Genomic DNA, 22,082 nt, shown 5'->3' on the forward strand with positions numbered 1-22,082 from the left:
TTTTTGAAAGTTTCCCACCCAAAACCAGGCTGACTCAGGAGGTTGCTCTTAGCTTGGGTCCACCAGAAATGAGCATCTCCCTGAAGGTAGTAGCTCGCTAAGGGCACAGTTTTCTCATCAGGGCAGATAAGGTGAAGAAAAGTTTATCGAATTCCCCAACCCAGTTCTTCTAATTCTCAGGTCCCCCTTTCCCATTCAGTATTGGTGGGTTCCTACGGGCAACCTTTTCAGATAAATCCCCTTCACGATTGTGACCTTGGGCTAGGTTGGCAGTGATTTGCACCAAGTCACGTATCGATTGCTCGATATTCAGAGAGGTTTCAGGCGTGCCTCCCTCCCGAACCATTCTACGCTGAAAATAACATAATAGCTATCTCAGTGACACACATATCCTGTCCTTTCTTAACCAATACACATTGCACATATAGCAAGCAGTTGTCACGAACAAATATTAAGTCTTTATTGACTTGCAACACAAACATCTCACATGAGACGTCACAACCATAACAAGGAATATCATAAAGTATCCTTAAAGGTTTTCGAACATATATCATTATATGTATATATATGTATTTAAGAGATAAAACGATCGTTTCAAGCAAGTAAATAGTTTTGTCGCAAAAATAAGGTTTTGATTCAACACCATTTTTGAAACATCCTTGTACATCCTCTTAACCTATTCATATTTGAATATTGCAAGAATCGTTCGCAACTTCGATTGAACAATCAAACAACACATTCGAGTTCAAGACACGAAACGAAATCACATTTGCAATCATTCCTATGACTTAATGCACATAACATAATATGTTCTATATGCTTCTATCCCATACTACCCATTTTGAAATCGTTTTTAAAACGTCTTTGAAATTCAGAGCCTTCGGCTCTGATACCAGTTTTGTAACACCCCCAAAATCCACGCGCGCCTACCACTGCTGCGTCGCGTCGACCTCGGGGCGTTACCGCCGCGATGGAACGCAAGGCATAATAAGTTAACGATAACTTAAAACATTAACTTGAAAACTAAAATGCAGCGGAATTAAAATATAAATACAACTCGGGAATCATCAATGACCCCTTTCATTCAAACCACAAACCATATATAAGTCTTAGAAAAACCAATAATACTTATTTCAAAATGCTTTAATGTAAATACCAAGCCTAGTCCCCGTATGCTCGAGATTATGCAGCACACCAGCACACCTAGTCTGCTCCCCATTGTAGCATCAATGGTTCATCGCAGTTCATCAAACACATAATAACACACAATCAGCTATGCTGAGTACGTAATGAACCATTGAATACATGTAAACATAAATGATGCACACATGAACAATCTTAAGCATGATGCTACACTATGTTACATCCTTTAACCTTTAATCTTTAATCTTTAATTGGCATCGAACGGGCACCGTCATCTTACTAGAATCATACGGGCTACTGAATCCTTAACAGACACTAGGTCTGTTAGATGAAATGCAAATACGGTTTCGAGCCGTCTCACACCCATCACCTTAGTATGCATACCCCCAAGATCGAACGGAACCTTCCGCCTACTTGAGTGTCAAAAATATAAGGACACTACTGTCGTCACAGTAGGCCTGCGTAGGAGCGTAGGACAAGTCCCACACTCCCCCCATTGTTCATCACTTGTAGGGAGTCCAGCTACAAGATATTGCCATAATTCATTTTAATATTAACCATTCATTTCATAACCACATATCGTATCTCTTGTAACACTCTTGTTACACTATGGATACATAGAATCAATTACCTGTTCTCTTCATTAAAATGCTCAAATCGTATCTCTTGTAACAACCTTGTTACACTATGGATACATAGAATCATTTACCTGTCCTCTTATGCTCAAATCATATCTCTTGTAACAACCTTGTTACACTATGGATAGATTAAAAATGCTCTTTGAAATACTACGATAGAATTACGCATTCCCATGCAACATATCAATTTCAATTACAAATGTCTAACCAGACAATCTCAATCAATCAAACATTCCCTATCATGCTTCTAGGTTCCAATAACATAGATTGCAACCTAATCATGATACTAATACTTGGGATTAAACTGGTACGCGTACGTACCTTATAACGGAGAATTTTCGCTGTCTTAATCGAACGTTCCGCTTATGAAATTGGGACCTAAACCGTTAAATAAAAGCTTTAGTGCTACGTCGTTGGTAATATTAACAACTACTACGTAACCAGACTATACGGTTTAATAATTCGAAATAAACGATTAATAAACCCCTTGTTTAAGAATTTTCGTTACTTTTCTTATTATAAAGAGTTTAACGTCTTTTATGAGTCAAATCTAGTGAACATATTAATATTAGTTAGTGACATTAGTCCACTATCTTTACCAAACCAGTTAAATGAGTCCAACCATGTTTTATGTCCAAATCTTATGTCCAAAACTCTTAGGTCCAATCCAGTATTATGTCCAAACGTTATATTCGCAATTATAGTCAGAATAATAAAATAACTAATTAACTTGAATTATTAATTAACTGATTATACTTAACATAATTATGAAAACAGAATTTATTAATAATTTAATACAATATATACCTATTGGTTTTGAACCACTAGACTCGCCGGCGGGGCAACTCCGGCGACCCTCTAGCTGCGCACCACCACAGCAGCCTCACGGCCCGGACCGCTCGCACACCACTCTCGCGCACGATCCGCTCGCGCTCGTCGCGCAGCCTTCGCACAGCACTTCGAGCTTCGTCGCTCGTCTCGAAACACCGACACACACACGCCCTTAGCCTCGCTCGTCGCGCACAGCGTCGCAACTCGCTCGCCCTCGCTCGCACCCTCGACTTCACTCACTGCACAATACTCGCACGTCGCTCGCACCCTCGAGCTGACCTTCGAACGCCACTCGAGCTTCGTCGCTCGTCTCGAACACCGCACAGCAGCGTCACTCACTCGCACACCTCGACGATGATCCGCGAAGGGACCCGGCGAAGGAGACGAAGAGAGGAACGATTGGCGAGAGAGAGAGAGAAGATGAAGAGCAGCGAGAGGGAAGGGGAGAACAGCGAGAGAGAGAGAGAGAGAAGGAAGGCAGATGACGGCTGAGGGAGAAAGGAAAACTTAGGGTTTTCTGAAATTTCTCCTCTTACTTTCCCTTTTTATACCCTTCCAAAAGTGGTAACCCTAGATCGGGTGAACTCGGTTTAACCTTTATAAATCCGAAATTAACACAACCGACTCGTATTAATATTATTATATTCTTATTATTCTTGTAAATAATATTAAAATACCTTTTTATTAACTTCTTTATATTTCTTAATTATTACGAATTAATTCCAAAAATACGGAGTATTACAGTTATTATGCACTCTTTCAAGGGTAGTTGCTTCTAGACAAACCTCATGGTTGCACCTCTACCTCCTTTATCACTGAGTGGTCATATAAGGGCCTTACCCTCTCGATGACGAAGCTTATCCACCATCGTCTCATTGGTCGTTCTTGACCCTTGTTATAAAACAAAGGGGGTTTAAAGAGGTCACATGCTATCACGTAATATTTAATGAATGGGGAAAAAAATCAACGCTGGAAATTGATATAAGGTAGTTGTCAACAATAAAATGGTAAAAAAAAAGGTAGTTTGTTGGAAACGGTGGGTACTGGGTGGTGATTCGAGACGGAAGTGGACAATGGTTTGTGAGGTTTGGGAAAAGGTTTACACTAATTACTCTCTTGCAGCTGAACTTCTTGCGATCTTGGAGGCTATGTACTTTGTGGAGGCACACAACCTCCCCAAGGCCATTATATATTCTGATTGCAAGTTTGATGTAGAGCTTCTTACAACAGGTCATTGTGATTTATTGTCATCAATACGTACAGGTTGTGGCTTACGAAGCACCCGGAGACTCTGATTAAGCAATGCAGCCGCAAGTTTAACCAAGTGGCGGACACTATGGCCAAAGCGTGTAAGGTCATGGATGACGAAGGTGTTGTAACTAGGATTTTCCCCATCCCCCTAGTTATTGTTCTGAACAATTATCATTGGATTGTAAGACTATTAATTTTATTATTTAAGGAATGAAGGGCTTTGTTTACCAAAAAAAAAAAAAGTAGTTTGAGACAACAATTTTTTTATAAAGTAGTTTTTCGCAAAAACTTAAAAGTTAAAGCTAGTTTGAGACAAAAAATCCTTATTAATAATGTTCACTTTTTACCTTCTTATAATGTATCCTCTTTGTTCCATTTCCTATATCAATTGTATTTTGTTGCATGAAAGGGGGAAACGAGGAAGATTTTGACTTTTTTTTTTTCTTTATGTGACACAATATAGAGATAGATATGTAGAGAATCATTGCTTATTGATAGTGACCCAATAAGATAGATATAAACACAATTACAAAGATATATTCAACTTTGACTATCATCTTTACTAAAAAAAAAAAGGAAGGAAGAAACAATATGTGATTATGGATCTATTGAGGCCTTGTTTGGTTCACATGGGAAGTAATTTCTCATGGGAATTCACATTTTATGGAAATTTTTTTTCCTTGTTAATTTCTTAGGAATTAGACAAAATTGTTTGGTTGATACCATAGGAAATTGCATTTCCTAGGAAATTACTCACCGAGGGGGGGCTGGTGAGTTATTTCCCATGTTTCATGGGAAATTTTATTTCCCTTGGCATTTGTATTTCTTATGCTTCTCCCATTTCCTTCCAACCAAACACAACACCCATAATATATTTCATAGGAATTTGTATTTCCAAGGGAAATAGCTCCCAACCAAACAACACGTGACAGTCGACATATAATACTTCTAATAAGTGATACACTTTTATTAAAAAGTTATTACATAAAAGAGAAAAGTGTTTCACTTAAGGCCTGTTCTCCCCAGCTTATTTTCAGTTCAGTTCAGTCCAATTCAGTTCAGTTCAGTACAATTCAGTTCAGTTCAATTCAGTTCAGTTCAATTCTTGACAATACTTTTACTCTCACATATCACTATTCATTTCAGTTCAGTTCAGTTCAGATCAGTTCAGTCCAACTGTTTAATGCCGAAGAGAACAGGCCCGTAATCTATATAAACTACTGCCTCAAAACTTTTGTAAAATTAGTCGTTGCTTGTTGCTTGGTGCATATGGATTATTTATGGACGTTGCAATACATTGTGTATTTGTGACATTGTACTTAATATGTATTGTCATTGTCACAATGACACAATGTCATCAATTATCATCACTTTACCTGCACAATTTGCAGCAAAAGGAGAGTTATTGAGAGTACTTCAACTCAACGGCACACATTCAAGTCTGCGACTGCGAGCATCTTTTTCGTGGGCCCAGCCCACGGGTCAGCCAACGGGCCCAACCCACGGGCCTGAACGGGCCAAAATAGCGGGCTCGTGCCGGGCCCGGACTGACTTTTAAATTCCCCAAACGTTGCCGATCCACAGCCCATGTTATGAGCAGCGGGCCGGGTCGGGCCCATAGCGGGGTCGGGCCGGGAACGGGCCGGGCTCGGCCAGCCCGGCCCATGGCCACCTCATTTTTCTAGTTCATATTGCCAATTTTCTATCGAGGTTTCACTATTGTTTCAATGTAATACATCTTTCCAGATAAAGTTTTAGTTGAGATCATTTGTGTATTTTTTAAGTCCTTTTTTTTCAAAAAAGGACGATGAGAAGGTTTCGTACTACACCTCAAGGATTAACCCTTGCTGATTCTCCATTCAGTATTTGCATGTAAGGAGATCTCTTCATTTGGTAAGATGTCGCCTCTAGAATTTGGCGCAAGACTCTTACCAAGCATTGAAACAAATATTATTGTGATACTTTTAAAATCACGTATTTCTAGATAATTTCTAGAGAGGAGAGAGAAAAAAATAAAATAAAAAGCTCCCATGTGATAGGAAAAAGATAAAGAAAAATTATTACCCAATAAAAATATCACAACTAAATTAAAACTTACTAAAATAAAAAGTGTCACGACTAAATTGAAACGCAAGAAGTACTTTAAATCCAAATACCAGCATTTTACAAGCGTAACATTGCTCAGGGCAACCGTATCAATATCACATTAATCCTGAGGAAAGCTGCCAACAATAGCTATAATAAACAGGATCCTTTTTTCATATTTTTTTCCTGCTATTTTTTTTCTTTTTTTCTATTATGAGTTAATACTTACAATACTATAAGGCCTCGTTTGGTTCACATGGGAAGTAATTTCCCATGGGAATTTACATTTCATGGGAAATTATTTCCCTTGTTAATTTCCTAGGAATTAGACAAAATTGTTTGGTTGACACCATAGGAAATTGCATTTCCTAGGAAATTACTCACCAAGGGGGGCTTGGTGAGTGATTTCCCATGTTTCATGGGAAATTCTATTTCCCTTGGAATTTGTATTTCCTATGCTTCTCCCATTTCCCTCCAACCAAACACAACACCCATAATGCATTTCCTAGGAATTTCTATTTCCAAGGGAAATAGCTTCCAACCAAACAACACCTAAGAATCCGTTAGCAGAAAAACATGCAATATTTGGGAAAAAAAACATACAATGCAAACTCTGGTTGCATTATTTTACAACAGCATATTAATAAGCTGAAGATCCACATTACTGGAGAACTAAGCATCCGTGGTTTCCGGTTACCATAGAAGAAGCAGCTGAGTTGATGGCGTCCATTTCACTGAGACCAGATCGAGATTTGAGCTCAGCTTCCTCACGAAGTGTGTCTGAACCATCTTCAACAACGGGACAAGCAATGGCTTCGAATATCATGGCTTTCACTTCTTCAAACCTTGCTTCAGAAAGAGACACCTCCGCCAAGAGCCTCCATGCGTTCCCCTCAGAAGCCTCATCATAGTCCTCTCTCCTTTTTAACACAATATGCCCACTGATCTCCCACACCGCTGGGTTGACTTGAGTATCAAGGAGCTCAGGACTCACTTCCCCTAGAGCCTGTTTCTCAGCATAGCACTGGATCCAACATAACACGAGAATATGTTAATAATTTAATTGAATTCATTGTTTGTTTGGCAAGTGCATATATAATCAAAGATTTTTAGTTATGACAATGATGAAAAGACTAGGGTAAAGAGTTTAAGGGGTTAATTTGTAAGACCTGTGGGAGAAGAAAAATCCGCCTTCCAGAATCAGCAATGAGGACATTGTAAGGGATGTTAGTGTCTTGAAGAAAAGTGCAGCAGTCTGAGACCTCCTTGGCTAAATCTTGCAAGGAATTCCCACCTTCAAAGACAAGACCCCTGACTGGATATTTCAGAAGCTCGAAAATCTTTACCCCGTTGCTAGTAGTGCCGATTTTTTTGGTAGGAGCCTTCTCAATGGGAAATGGGCTAGCCAAGTAATAAGCCTGTTTTACATAAACAACATACAATTGAGTTCAATCATTTCAATGTTTGAGAAACCTGTACTATCATACAAGACATTGTCCCTCCAGTTCATTTGCCACGTGGCGCTCTCATCTCACGCAAAAACAACCAAAAGGAAGGACTGAGATAATACCTGGAAGTGGAGGTGGTTGATAGTAGCAAATGCACCCAAGCTATTGTATCCAAGCCGGAAGTAAGGACTCCCAGCTTCAACAGTCATGTGGAGAGCAAGCAAGAAACTCTCATAGTCAATCCTCTGAGGCAGGCACTCGAAAATTCGAGGAATCAAAAGCACATGTCCATATTCAATCGGACTGACCTGTTCATTGACACAACATAGAAATTAAAATTAGTTGTTTTACCAATGTAAAGAGGAAGAGGATTCATAACACAAAGGAACAGAGAAAGTAAATTACATTAATGGCAACAAAACTTGGAGTATTCTCAACAGCAATTGGAGCACCAGGAATGAAGTAAGCTTCACCATCTTCACTTGCTTCAAACTGGAAGAGCACCTCTTCCTGCCCAACTTTAGTGAAGTTGAATTTGCTGCCATCAAAGGGTTGCAAGACCTTATCCACTTGGAATTCAGTTGGCCTCTTTTTCAGGTGACGGCCCTCATTAAGCTGGGCAACAAATCCGTAATCACCAGGAATCACCTATTACGATTATCCAGAACAATATATCAGCATGGCAAACCACAAAAATAGTTCCACACACATTCAAGCCACAAAAAATAATGAAACAGAGAAAGCTAAAAGATACCTTGGTTTCACAAGCAGTGACATCATAGCGGAATAAGCCCCTTTCCATGCGATCCTCCCACTGTCAAAGCAAATTAAAAGTGAGATTATTACTAAAAGTTCCTGGTCTACAATATGAATGATTAGGTGCCGATTTTTCGTTTTTCATCCAAAATCAATTACCTCTCCAAGCAGGAGTGAGTCGAGGAAAGCAACAGGAGACTCTCTAGCCTCATCAACATCCAAAGCTTTCTGGTTGCCAATCTTATCGACCCTCTTGTAAGCATACAGAGGGAGCTTTGCTCCTATTAAGAATACCGAATCCAACAAACAAGGATTAATAAAGTAATAAGTAAAAATCAGAAAGAAAACCACTACAATCAAACTCATGCTCCATGAGCAATAAAGCCCATACTGCATGCTAGACCTTTGACGTAACATGCACAAGAAAACAAGTGTGCAAACATAAATACATGCTTGTGTTTCAAAGCTAACACTGTCTCCTGTATTGTTCTTATACAAAAGAATCCAACAATCTCAAAGATTTTCCAATACACCAACTTGAAGAAAAGCAAAATCAGTCAAGATCAGCAAAATTTGCAAGAATAGTTGACTGCAAGTACAAGTTTAATTTGAGAAATCATAAAGAAAACAATAAGAAACAAAATTACTTGGACAAAATATTCAATACTTGACTGCAACCCCCTAATTGTCTACACCCAGTTCCCACTCGGCCGCTGCTCCGGCCGCCTCCATGGTACACTCAGGTAACTAATTACTCATCATATCTAGAGCTAGACACACACAAAAGAACAAACCACTAACACATACATATTCCTGATTCTAAACCCAAATCCACAATTCTGCTAACAGAAACCCAAACAAACAAAAAAAAGACACTTACATAAGCTACTATAAGGTTTTAACAATCTCAACCTCCATCAATTTAAACAGTTGGTCAATCAATCCCCCGCCAGAAAAAACAACATCCCCATCAAAAATACATAAACCCCCATAAAAATCTAGTACAAACCCATACCAAACAAATGGGGCCTACCCATTCTTAATTTAAACCCAACATTCTATAAACAGAGAAAAAACCCACCCTTCAAATTCATCAAAAAAAAAATTCATTTTTTTGGGGGAATTTCATCAACTTCAGCAACACAAGACCAGCATAGTCATAAAATAAAAAGACTTAGATGGACTGAATTCGCAATAATTTATTGTGCAGTCAAACCACCTTATCACACAAAACGACATATTAATATATTATACAAAAATTGTCTATATCAAACGAAAACTGACTATATCATATAATTTCTAATGCACAAAAACATATTATAAACCCACTCCATTCAAGTTTTTGCATCATAAAATCAATTCTACAAAAAAAAAAAAAAAAAAAAAAAAAAAAGTTGTAAGAGGAATTTCATCGAATACCTTGAACGCAACACTCTTTGAGGCAATTCCGTCCACACCCACCAACAACACGAACAGACCCATCACCTTCCTCCTTCTGATAATTCGATACAATCGTCGGAACTCTCTTAATTCTCAACATCTTTAATTTCCCTTCTCAAAAAATCACAACTTTTTTCTCTTCTATACAAAAAAATCACCAAAAAAACTGTACTCTAAAAAACTATATAATCAAATTACGCACAAAAACAAGCACCACCACCAGCAAGAAATAGAAGATCGGATGGGCTGCCGCCTTCAGAAGGCAAGGCGCCTCGTCCGCCGTGCAACGAAGGACTTCCGCTATCAATAATCATACAATAACAAGCACCTTTTTTACGCCGCACATTATTTACGTGAAGAGATCGAGTTTTTCCTTGTATAGCCGTTTTTGCAAACAATTTGCGCTAACTTTTGTGTATGTAATTCAACCTTTTTTCCCCTCATATAAGGAAAAGATAAGAAGATGAAGGAATTTTGAAGTGGGTGTGAAGATGAGAGAGTAAAGAAGAAGGTGGAGTTTATTATATAGAAAAAAGAATTAAGGGATTGTGGAATTGTGGGGAGTTTTGTGGTTGTGGTTTGAGAAACGTAGGAAGAGTTTTGGGGTGGTGAGTGTTTTGTTTGAATGTGGAGATTTGACAAATAAGAGGTAAAGAGAGAGAGAGAGGATTTATATGGAAGGTAACGGTTGGTCGTTTAACAATTTTTTGGGTTTATTATGTACTACCTCTGTTTTTATTTAGTTGCAACATTTTGACTTTCACGCTTGTCAATGTACAATTTCAAATCGTTTTATCTCTAATTGTATGTAAGTAAAAATTATAAAAATTTGATATTATGAAAGCTTACATCGAAACGAATCAAACAAGACCCCAATGACTATATTTTGTTTAACATATAAATCAATAAATGTGGTCAAATAAGAGAACATGAATAGTGCAATTTGTCAAACGTTGCAACTAAAAGAGAACGGAGGTAGTATGTAGGCGTATATGCTGACGCGAATATGCTACTAGGTTTCGAGTCTCGCCGTATGCAGAAATTTTTATTGGGACTTGGGAGACTCGCTTATTCAAACAGTTATGCGACACGGGTCGATTCGGAAGTAGTCGAAGTTAAGCTCTAATGAACCGAGTGTACTATGCGTTAAAAAAAGAATGCGACTAGGGGTATTAAAGAGTCGGACCTAGGTTTATTATGCATGTAGGCGTATATGCTGAAGCGAATATGCCACTAGGTTTCGAGCCTCGCCGTATGCAGAAACTTTTGTTAGCTGACTCACTTATTCAAAGTAGTTGTGCGACACGAGTGGATTCGGATGTATTAGGAGCTAAACTCTGGTGAACCTGGTGTACTATGCGTTAAAAAAAAGAATATGTGAATAGGGATATTAAAGAGTCGAGCCGAGACTGAGCGTGTGAGCTTGGGGTTGGTCGGCTTGGGTCGGCTCATAAGACTTTTAGTCGAGCTTGAGCTGAGCGGTTGACCTTTTTGAGGTTTAAATTGTCTAGTTTAATTTAACTTAAAACTTAACTTGCGTTAAAAAATTATATTATATATATTTTATAAGTAGGTTTTAAACTACTCATTGTGAGTTTTGCACAAGTATTTCAATTTAATTATAATTTTTCATTTAATTTCTATAATATAGAAAATAGTATAGCTAAAAAATATATTTTGAGTTTGCTCACAAACTTTCCTAATCGAACTTTGATATGTGTGCTCGACACTACAAAAATTTGAGTCGAGTTCGAATCGTTTATTTTGCGAGTCAGATAGATCATTAACACCTTACACTCCTATATGCGACTATTGTTCCATAAGAAGGTCGTCTTACTTGATTACTACTTCTTTACTCCTATAATAATTGCAACATATTTTATTGGCATATTTTTTAAGAAACTCATGTGGAGATGAAGAGATAGAGAGATAGATACAAATAGGACACATGTGATAGGAGAGAGTTAGAGAAAATAAATTACCAAATAAAAAAATATTGCAATTAATATGAGATTTCCAAATAAGAAAAACTTTGCAATTTAAAAAAAGAAGGGGGAAGTATTATAGTAGAATAGGTTAATTTCGAACATAGTAGTGAGATGGTATTACCGTGTACAAAAATTATGAAAAGAGATGGTCTAATTTTAATATAAAAGTAGACCTAGTCACTAAATGGATTAAACTACTAGTGACCGAAAGAAATTAACTTAATTACTATATATTGGGCTAATTCTATTTTTAATACTGAGTTTACCATTGCCTAATTTTAATCTAAAAATAGACGGTCTTTTACGAGACAAACACTATCATGTGAACATCTCGTTTGTAAGTTTGTGATGAGAAGATCGGTTTGGACTAAAAGCAATGCAAGTTTGTTATTCTACCAATTAGAAAAAGAGTGGAGTTCATTTGCTATCTAGTATTAGGATTTACGGATTTAGGGGTATATATGTGTGGAGTGGAAGAAATGTAGTAATAAGACCAAAATTCGTTTTAACGTTGTCGCACTGGATCGGGTTGGAAAATGTTTGGAGTGAAATTTTTTTTTTTTTTTAATATCAAGAAAATTTGCATTAATGAAAATCGGGAGTACAACCTAATGGTAATACAACCAAACTAAACAGAAACAAGAAACAACTGAAACTATGAAAACCACAATAACTCGTACAAACAATTTAACGTAAACACTAACTAGTAAAAGTCCAGTCCGAATAACGAGTATCTTGAGCGATGGGGAGTGAAGTTGGATGTGAGACACAAACTGTTGAAGTACACAACTACGATCTTCATAGAAAGATTGTCGTACAACTGCTAGTAGATCCTGTCCACTAGGCACGAAATCCCAAGGTCCTGGATGATCCTCCTGGGATTCTCCTGATGCAATTAACAAAGAAGTCACGTTCGATAGTGACTTCTGACCCTGCTGCGAGGGTATGCGAAGTTTAGTCACACTAGACTGAAACTCGAAAGAGGTGGAGGTCTTGACGTGCCCCGAATCAAGTTGGGGGGCCTCCCACAAGATGCGTTTTTTAGGTGTGATGACACATGAAGTCATCACGAGAATTTGGGGCGAGTTAGAATGATAAACTACGCCCCACTGACGGATCCTAAGATCCAAAGTGACAATCCCAATTCTACAAGATCGACAAACAACAGATTTGAAACAAACGAACCTGAAAATAATGAAACCAAAAACTACCACCCGACACATAGAACTACGCCTGCACACAACACCGTCAAGAACCTGCACCAAACGCTTCCTTGGCACACTAAATACACGGACGCCAACTAACACTAGTGGGGGACGGGGAGGGGACACTCGACTACACCTAAACCTAACCAGGGGGACGGGAAAGGGGAAACGTAGACTAAACCACATTAAGAGGGGGGGATCGGGGAGGGGAGACGCTTGACCAAGGAAGCTGGGGGTTAGGCACCCCACAGACGAGCCGAAACGGGGGTGGTAGGAAGAAACGACCACGAACAGGGGTAAAAGGGGGAAGGGGACGCATCGAACAGGGGAGGGGGTGGAATCGCACATACTCGGGGGAAACCTACGGACTGGAGGATGACCGACGAAACGAAATAACGATGGCGGCGGACCGAACGCCGCTACCACAACACCAAAAAACGATCCGAAACCAAGGAGGGGTTAGGGATCGACGGCACCGGGGACTGAAAATTAGAGAAAAGAAAACGACGAGAAGAAGCAGCGGCCGAAGCTCGCCGGAGTCGAGGCTGAATTGCCACCCTCCGGCGAGCCTAGGAGAAAAGGCGGCTGGAGTTTTGTAGGGTTAGGGTTAGAGTGGGAGCGTTTTTGTAGAGAGAGAGAGCAGTTTTTCTTTTTGTGTATGTGCTTGTTTGGAGTGAATTTAGATTTAGAAGAATGTGTGAAGAGTCATAAATAAGAAGGAAAGTGGCTAGATATAATACGAAAGTACGAAACTAGTTTTTGTCTCGGGCGATACGTTCCGTATTATTTATCAACATGTATTTGAAGACTTTAAAAATAAAAATATTATCTTGTATTTAAATCATTTCCCCTCCACAAAGAACAACATGAGTATTGTAATGTAGCTGGTTAGTACATTAGCATATTAAATAAGATTCCCTCAAAAAAAAAAACATATTAAATAAGAAGTCATAGGTTCAAGTCTTTAATATCTCATTTGACTGTATAAGGAAGGGTACATATAACAGCATGACATTTATTTATCTTAGATTTTATGCACGAGCTTATGAAGAATAAGAATATTTAATTTGTGTTGCATCATTATTCTCCTTTAATTAATTTTTTTTATAGGATGAATAAGTATATGGCATATGGATTTTATTTAAGATGCTGATTGAATGTGTATGTAGTTGTTCAAACAAAAATTGATATTTTGAATACAATTGTTGCATTAAACTTCTTCCTTGCAAGATTTTGAACTTATGATATTTCAAATTCAGTTATTTAATAATAGTTTTTGTTGTTTTAATATTACAAAAAAATTTAGGTGTAACAACTTAGAAATCACCATTATGTTTGTAAAAATACCTCAAATGACATGAAATTAATAAATGACATGAACATATCATTATTTGTATAGTCCATGTAACTTTTGTTTAAGTATATGTCTTTATGCGTGTTACAGTTACACAATGAGTTACGGAGTAACATATTGGGGGTGTTTGGCAATTAGAGTTTTGGAGCAAAAAGAGAGGTTTGGACCACTTTTAGTTTTGACTAGTTAAAAACTCTAAAAGGTGTGTTTGGTAAAAGAGAGTTTTAGAGAGAGTTTTGAAATTAAAACTCTCAAAATAAAAAAGCTCCTATTAGGAGCTTTTTCTTTAGAGGATTAGGTAGGAATATGTTTAATGACTTTTTTACCTATAATAATAATAATAATACACATATGTATTGTTTATAAATGTCATTTTACACAAACAAATGGCAATAATCTTTTAGTAATCAGTTAATTTTTACCAAACACATTTATAAAAAAAGTTGTCAAATTAGCAGTCAAATATGTTGAACAAAAAGTTAAAATTATAACAGTAAACTCAAAACTCTATTTGTCAAACAGAGCCAGCACACTCAAAATGACTGTTGAATTAAATACAAACAAAAAGTTATTGAATTATATTGAATTTGGTGTCAAAGTGAGTGGTACACAATTTTTCTATCCATCTCTTAAATACATTTTGTGAGAGTCATGCCAGAAAAAACTTTCCGTGGGAAGACACTTTTCATGGCCAACTTTGGGACCATGTAGCTCTTCTGTGGACATTAAAAATACTTGGGAGAAGAGGCAAAGATTCACTTGCAAAAGAGACAACTGGATGTTAAGGCAACATCTCTTTTATAAAATTATCCATGATGGGTGCTTGTGATATGACATTGACATTTTTGTAATGTCTACGACGTAACGATTATTTATATTGGGAAATTGCATATGGTCCAGGTATTCTTAATCTAATAAAACTTTTTTTTTATAAAGATAAGGAAAAATGAATATTAGGAGACCATCCACATGAAGGGTATTCCTAATATGTCGTTTACAATGATGGAATGTAAAGTAGAATTTGAACAATTTTCAATTACAAAAGAGGAATTAATCAAATGGTCAACTTTTGCAATCCAGTCTATCGCTTTGTTAACCTCTTTATAGATATGTTGAATGTTGCAGTGACAGAATGTAGCTAAGAGATGTTGTATATCCTTGATTATGTTGGCAATCTGCCGCGATGGTGCCCATTTAACTTGGACAGTGTTAATGACAAGAAGATTGTCGCCTACAATGTGGAGTTGTGATATACCTTCTTGTATGGCAAGTAGGATACCTTTTTGGAGAGCCATAGCTTCGGCTATATAGACTTTGGCAGTTCCTAAGTTGTATGCACATGCTTTGATGAGGGAGCCTTGCGAGTCACTAATTATAACTCCAGCAGAAGCATAAGAATTTCGTACCGAACCATCAAAATCGAGTTTGTTGAAGGAAGGTGGTGGAGGAAACCACACAACGTGAAGCAACCGTCAGTGCGCTGGAGGAGCATCAGTGATGGAGTTGGAGGTTGATGAAGAAAAAGGGGAACCCGTAGAATCAAAATGGTCAATAGTGGTCCTTAAGGACTATTCAGTATGAAGAAATTTCGGTTTATGAAAAATCCGGTGATAGTTGTACTTTTGAGTATTAAAAATGATAGCATTCCTTTCTTAATCTAATAAAACTAGCTTTACTTGAATTAGTCATGCCATTATGCCAACGGTGTAACTCGTAAGGCGTGGTGGAAACTAGTTGTACCTCAGTCCTAGTATTTGCGAGTTAGATACTTTGTATCTTGGCGTTCTAGATATAGTATTTGCGAGTCAAATACTTAAGATTAGACGGAAAAAATATAAGAGACGATCTCAACTTTCAAATACCCTAATCATTTGACAAGATTCACATCCCAACTCTTTATAGTGTAAAGTAAAAAACTTGTCAAGTGAACCAAACTTTGCCAATTGTATCTGTATTATATAATTAGTTAGGTAAGAATGGATAGTAAAGTACCTAGATATGTTTCTTATATGATACCCGCTAGCCACTCAACCCATCATCACATATATATCCACTTACGAATTAATATCTAAAACATCAATCTGAGTCCAATAACATAATATGTTGTTTACCCAACAAAAATAATTTGAACCCACCCTTTGAAATTCGTATACAATCTAATTTTGTATTATAATACTTGATGACTTCATATATAATCTTATTTGTGGCGAACATATCATCTTAATTTATACACTAAGATGTTTTTTATATTTCATACATACTTACATTTAGTTTAGTTGACAATGAAAAACATGAAAAGTGAAACTTCATGTACCATAGATATATAAAATTGTTGTTTGGTTGACATTAATTTTTTTTTTCTAGTATCAACTATTTTAGTTACACTAACGATTAAGAAAACAATCAAATTTTCTGATTGTCGGGCCCATTCAATGCCTTCTCACCTTTTCTCCCAATTATTTTCCTTCCCATTATCTCGATTCTTCCATATAAACTCCCATCTACGTAGATTGTCTTTAATATTTGGTTCTTACATCAATTTCGGTATTAGAGTTTAAAAATGTTGGGATGAAAATCAATAACAAGATTAGGGATTAAATTTGTGCATATTTTCTTTTTAGTTACTCTTTTTTCACCATTCATTAATAGGGTTTGAATTCTGGTGGTAAATCATACATTCAAAGACTAGGACTTTTAATTTGCATTTATTTCAATAACATTTGTTACTTTCAGTATTAGAGTTTTAAATTGGGGGAAAAATGTTGGAAAAAAAATTGGTAGTTAGATTTATACTCTCTCCGTTTCCAAAAGTTATTCCTATTTTGACTAATTTTCTCTTACAAAAAGATTTCAAGTAGGATTAGCAAAAGAAAACAGAAAGAGTATATAATTTATTAAGTAATTATATGTTTTTTCATGGAGAAAACTAGTTATTGGGCTCGGGTGATTTCTCTAAAAATTTAATAAGTTAAAAAGATACTTTATTTTGTTGTTCCTGTATTCTACATTGAGAAATTTCAATATGTTGTTCCTATATATTTTGAATCTTTCCACAAATAATATAATTTATAAATTAAATTCTCCATTAGTTTTATGTTGCAATACATGTGTTCACACTATTTAATAGTTACTTTTTACCTTTTAACCCCTCAATTTTTTGCGTGATTGGTTGTCTAACATAGAGTAACTCAAAGAACAATAAATATTTTCACACTAGTTTGTAGTTACTTTAATTTTTTACCCGTCAAACTTGTTTGTATCACTGGTTGTCTAGCATAAAATAACTCAAAAGGGCATAATTTTTATTTTTAGTTAATTTTATATTATTTAATATAGCAGAATCTTACCCTTTTGTTGAGTTGTATTGGTTTCTTCCTCAATTTCAAATAGGAACAACAAAAGAAAACGAAAGGAGCATATTTTTTTTGATCCATATGAGCCAAGAAGGCAGTACAAAGTACAAAGAATGGGAGGGGGGTTTCGAACCTGTGACCTATCATTCACAACACTTCAATCTCAACCAATAGCCCAAGACATCATTGGTAAACAAAGGGAGTATATAATATGAGGTTGACATTTTGTTATAATTCATAGTCTAATGATAAATTCATGACATATAAAGTAAAGAGGTCATACCAAGTAAGTGTTAGCTCAGTGGTGATGGGGACTGGTTTTGGTAGGACGGACCCGTGTTCGAATCCCCACAACAAATCCCTTGGGAGAGGAATGAAACATAACCACCCCGAACTTGGCCTCGATCCGAATGTAGCTCGAAGGGTAAACCAGGTGCAAACACCCAAAAAAGAAAAAGTAAAGAGGTCATAACCAAGCTTAACTTGACTGGTTCGAATTCCACCAAGTGAGGGGAACTTGGAGGAGAATTCCCCTTACAACTCCCCCTCCTTCCAAGTGCTTAGGCCGTGTACGAGGACAGTCCAAAGATTACTCATCTTACTAAGGAGAATTCCCCTTACAACTCCCCCTCCTTCCAAGTGCTTAGGCCGTGTACGAGGACAGTCCAAAGATTACTCTTACTAACTACAAAAAATAAAAAAATAATAAGAGATCATAAATACAAGACCTCTTATATAAATTTTTTGATAATTTTGTTGTAGTTTCCTTAGGGAAAAAAAACCCCAAAAAGATCAATTAAAACCAAAGCAATCAGACAAGGCCGACTTATAAATATGCTATAAGCCAGATCTTAAGATTATATAAGCTCATAAAATTTCCAAGATCTCCATTTAACTTTGCTAAAAACATTAAAAAAATACTAAGCACTAAGGAAGCTTCCGTTGTACGTAGGGTTTGGCGTCTTCCTGCGGCGTTGCTATCGACTTTACTGTCACTCTTCCCCTGTAATTTCGTGAGGCCTTTAAATCTACTTTTATTTATACGTACGTTTTTTTTTTCTTTTGCAATTTTCAGCACCAAAAAGTTGCTTGGAATAACTGAATTAAGAGAATTTAATTGTATTTTTCTTCATTATTGGTTCATGTCATAGATTTTAATCTGTTTGAATAGTTGGTTCAATGATGTTTGATTGATCAGAAATTCGTCGTTGGCTGCTTTACAAGTGTCTTGGTTTTATTATTATCGAGAAAGTACTACGGTGGTTTCTTTTTAATAGTTACACTTTTTTTTTTTAATCGAGCGGTTGTTTTATATTTTTCTATCTCGGTTTTATGTGCTGAATTTTATGTTGTTAAATAATATTAAGGTGTGTTTATTCCTCATACTCAAATTCAAATCTATCAGAAATTGACATGGGAGGATATAAGAGAATGTAAAAAGAAATTGTACACAAAGAGTTAACAAATTTTGTATATTGACGACTCTTTAGATTTGTCTCAATGTATATTTTCTGAATATCTATTTTTCATATTGTTTAATTATTGAAAATAAAAAATATTAATGGTTGAAGTTATACATTAACAAGAAATGGATGCAAATAAAACGAAATATAAAGGAAGTATATGTAAATTGCGTATTCACGTCATCTCTTAATTATATAAGATGATGAATTTTTTTCAATGTACCACTTTTATGGTTAAAGTATCCTATTAGAAATTTGTTCATAACCATTATGAATTTATAATTTGGCCATTACAAGTTACTATCCTTTTATAATTTTTGTTCTCTTTTATCCTTAACGCAATGTTAAGCTATTGAAACTTTTTAGCCTTTATTGTGAGAGTTCTTAGGTTGTTTCTAATGTTTAATTACATTGTTCTTCTTGTTATTTAGAGAGACATTGCAATGCAGTTGCCAAAGAAGCCAGAATTTGAACCTATCAAGCCTGATGATGAGTTAGATAATGCTGACATTCAATCTCAGTTTGTGCTTGTTCCAAAACACCGTTATGCACCACTTAAAAAGGCATGGTTTAGCCACATATATGAACCAATTCGCAACGAGATGAAGATCGACATTCGTATGAATCTCAAGGCTAAAAGAGTTGAACTTAAGACAATGCCGCACACTCCAGACATTAGCAACCTATGTAGGAGTGTTAGTTTTGTCGAAGCCTTTATGGCGGGTTTTGATCCTGAACAAATCAGGGATGCATTTTTCAAGTATGAACATATTGAAATGTCGAGTTTGGATATGAGGGATGTCAAGTGTACACTTAAGGGGAATCATTTGGATCGCGCGATTGGAAGGGTATGTGGGAAGGGTGGCAAAACTAAATTCATGATTGAGAATGCTACTAAAACTAGGATTGTGGTTGCTGGTTCTCAAATTTACATTGTTGGATCAGTTGATGCGATTAAATTTGCTAAAGATTGTGTTCAGAGGCTTGTTCTAGGCTCGCCTGCTGGTAAAATACAGGCGAGGCTTAGAACTATTACAGCTCGTGCATCTGAAAGACTGTAGGATGAGAATGGTGATCAGATGATGCTATGATAAATTTGAGGGTCTTTTTATGATCTTTGCATTAAGATGTGATTAGATAAGTAGGAGTATTTTTGAAGCTTAAGGTTTTGGCGTTATGTAAGTAGTACAGTATATTGCTAGACTTTTCAGTTATGATATTAAGTTACTGGTGTTTTATTTAGTAATAGAAGATCATAGCATATTGCTAGACTTTTTGATGCTATTTCACTAGTGTTATTTTGAGTAAGAATGTAAATTGGTAGATAACTAGATACAATGATGAACTGATGATAACTCCTAGCAATTTATAGTGAGTCCCAAGTAGACTACTAACATGCAATGAGATCGTAAAAAATTTGTATTGGTACTAGAAAAATTTGTTTCTTAATAAATATTTGTTTATTTGGTTGCCAATCTATTATAATTCTAGTTCTTTTTTGTAGTTGAGAGGGGCACATCCTCTAAAAATAAGAAACAGATTTAAGGAAACAAACAGGCTAACGGAAAATAAAAGCAAAGCAAAGAAACTAAAAAAACACAAACAAAAACTAACCTACTCGCGACTAATCCACTCCACGTAGATCCTCCAATAAAATAGCATGAAGGTCCTGTGTGACTGCTATTATAATTTTTTTGAAGACAATTTAGGTAAATATGATTCCGAAATTCAAACCAGCAAGACAATATGAAACTAATACACCACCATGCACCATTGGGGAACCGTTGCACTACCATACCAACCACCACCAAACTATTGCACCACCAAGCCAAAAACTAATATGTATAAATTCGTAACTTAGGTCTTGTTCTTTTGGACTGAAATAATGGAAATTTAGTTCATTTCACTTCAGACAAATCAAGTTCAATTCAAGTTTAGACAAATCTCTCTCACAATTTCAGTTTAATTCACTTCAGTTCCAATCAATTTAGTAAAAAAAGAACGGTTTTTTCACCAAGTACCCCCGAGTTTTCAGAAAATTCACCTGGTACCCTCCAAGTTTTCAAAATTCACAGTGTACCCCTAAGTTTCAAACTAATACATGTGGTACCCTTAAATGCCCTTAATGACTAACGGCGTTAATCACCGTTAGTCATTAACCCCATTAAGCCCTAATTAAGCCTAATCAACCTAACTAAACCCTAATTAGGCCTAATTGACCTAATCCTAATCCCTAAATTTCAAACCCTAACCCCACTACCACCCAACCACCACCCCCTCCCCTCCACCCACCCCACCCCCTGCAGCCACCCTCCCTCCCCCACTCCCTGCAACCCCCCATCCTCCTCCCCCACTCCCGCAACCACCGCAACCCCCACCCTCCTCCCCCACTCCCGCAACCACCGCAACCCTCGAAATCTCACCCCTCCCTTCCCCCTTTCCCATCCGCCGTCACGAGCTCGAAATTCAACAGGCCGAAGCCTTCGCGAGCCCAGAATCAACAACCTTGTCACCGGCGACCTTCCCCACTTTAGCGCGCTCCATACAACCTTATCGCCTTCATCTTCGAACTGGAGAGCTGAGTAGGCGTGATTCGACATGGGGTAGGAGAGGGGTGCAAAATCGTCGGGGGTGGGGGGAGGGCTGCGAAATTCGTCGGGGGTGGGGGAGGGGCTGCGGAATTCTCGTGAGGGTGGGGGAGGGCGCGGAATTCGTCGGGGGTGGGGGGAGGAGCTGCAGAATTCGTCGGGGGTGGGGGTGCGAAAATTTGACGGGGTGGGGGAGGGGGTGGCAACGGGGTTGGGGAAGGGGGCTGCGGTGGTGGGATGGGGTCCGCTGGGGTGGGGGCTGCCATGGGTGGGGGAAGGGGGTTAGGGTTAGGGTTAGAAGTTATTAGGGTTTAATTAGGAGTTAGATTTTAGGGTTTAGGGACGATTAATTAAGGTTAAGACTAACGGCGTTAACCGCCGTTAGTCATTAAGGGCATTTAAGGGTACCCCATGTATTAGTTTGAAACTTAGGGGTATCCCGTGAATTTTGAAAACTTGGAGGGTACCAGGTGAATTTTCTGAAAACTCGTGGGTACTTGGTGAAAAAACCGAAAAAAGAATAGGGCTTTAGAGGATTA

The 22,082-nt window shown here is 37.3% G+C and overlaps 2 protein-coding genes across 3 annotated transcripts; one reads left to right on the forward strand and one right to left on the reverse strand.

The window, feature by feature from the left end:
• Positions 1 to 5,937: 5,937 nt before the first annotated feature.
• Positions 5,938 to 10,185, reverse strand: LOC104891705 (GDP-L-galactose phosphorylase 1). 2 transcript variants are annotated; one of them, XM_057393843.1, is made up of 8 exons: positions 9,572 to 10,185; positions 8,312 to 8,433; positions 8,151 to 8,210; positions 7,802 to 8,044; positions 7,519 to 7,704; positions 7,118 to 7,366; positions 6,499 to 6,972; positions 5,938 to 6,181 (listed from the first exon to the last, which is right to left on the reverse strand). In XM_057393843.1, the coding sequence occupies exons 1-7, from the start codon at positions 9,690 to 9,692 to the stop codon at positions 6,610 to 6,612; spliced, it is 1,344 nt and encodes a 447-aa protein (XP_057249826.1). In that variant the 5' UTR covers positions 9,693 to 10,185; the 3' UTR covers positions 5,938 to 6,181; positions 6,499 to 6,609. The 2 variants fall into 2 exon arrangements, with proteins under 2 accessions (XP_057249826.1, XP_048498512.1); XM_048642555.2 differs by having other exon boundaries at positions 5,938 to 6,188; positions 6,506 to 6,972; positions 9,572 to 10,184.
• Positions 10,186 to 19,398: 9,213 nt separating this feature from the next.
• Positions 19,399 to 20,086, forward strand: LOC104891920 (uncharacterized). Its single transcript, XM_010677708.3, has one exon. The coding sequence runs from the start codon at positions 19,399 to 19,401 to the stop codon at positions 20,014 to 20,016; it is 618 nt and encodes a 205-aa protein (XP_010676010.2). The 3' UTR covers positions 20,017 to 20,086.
• The last annotated feature ends 1,996 nt before the right edge of the window (positions 20,087 to 22,082 follow it).

This window comes from Beta vulgaris, chromosome 4 (assembly GCF_026745355.1).
Source record: "Beta vulgaris subsp. vulgaris cultivar EL10 chromosome 4, EL10.2, whole genome shotgun sequence".
Lineage (NCBI taxonomy): Eukaryota > Viridiplantae > Streptophyta > Magnoliopsida > Caryophyllales > Amaranthaceae > Beta > Beta vulgaris.

Excerpts from the sequence above, each read along its gene's own strand:
- LOC104891920 (XM_010677708.3), top strand. The coding sequence starts at position 19,399 with ATGCAGTTGCCAAAGAAGCCAGAATTTGAACCTATCAAGCCTGATGAT.
- LOC104891705 (XM_057393843.1), bottom strand. The coding sequence starts at position 9,692 with ATGTTGAGAATTAAGAGAGTTCCGACGATTGTATCGAATTATCAGAAG. Across the intron at positions 8,434-9,571 it reads CAAAGAGTGTTGCGTTCAAG|GAGCAAAGCTCCCTCTGTAT; the intron begins GTATTCGATGAA and ends TATTCTTAATAG. Across the intron at positions 8,211-8,311 it reads ACTCACTCCTGCTTGGAGAG|TGGGAGGATCGCATGGAAAG; the intron begins GTAATTGATTTT and ends TTGCTTTGACAG.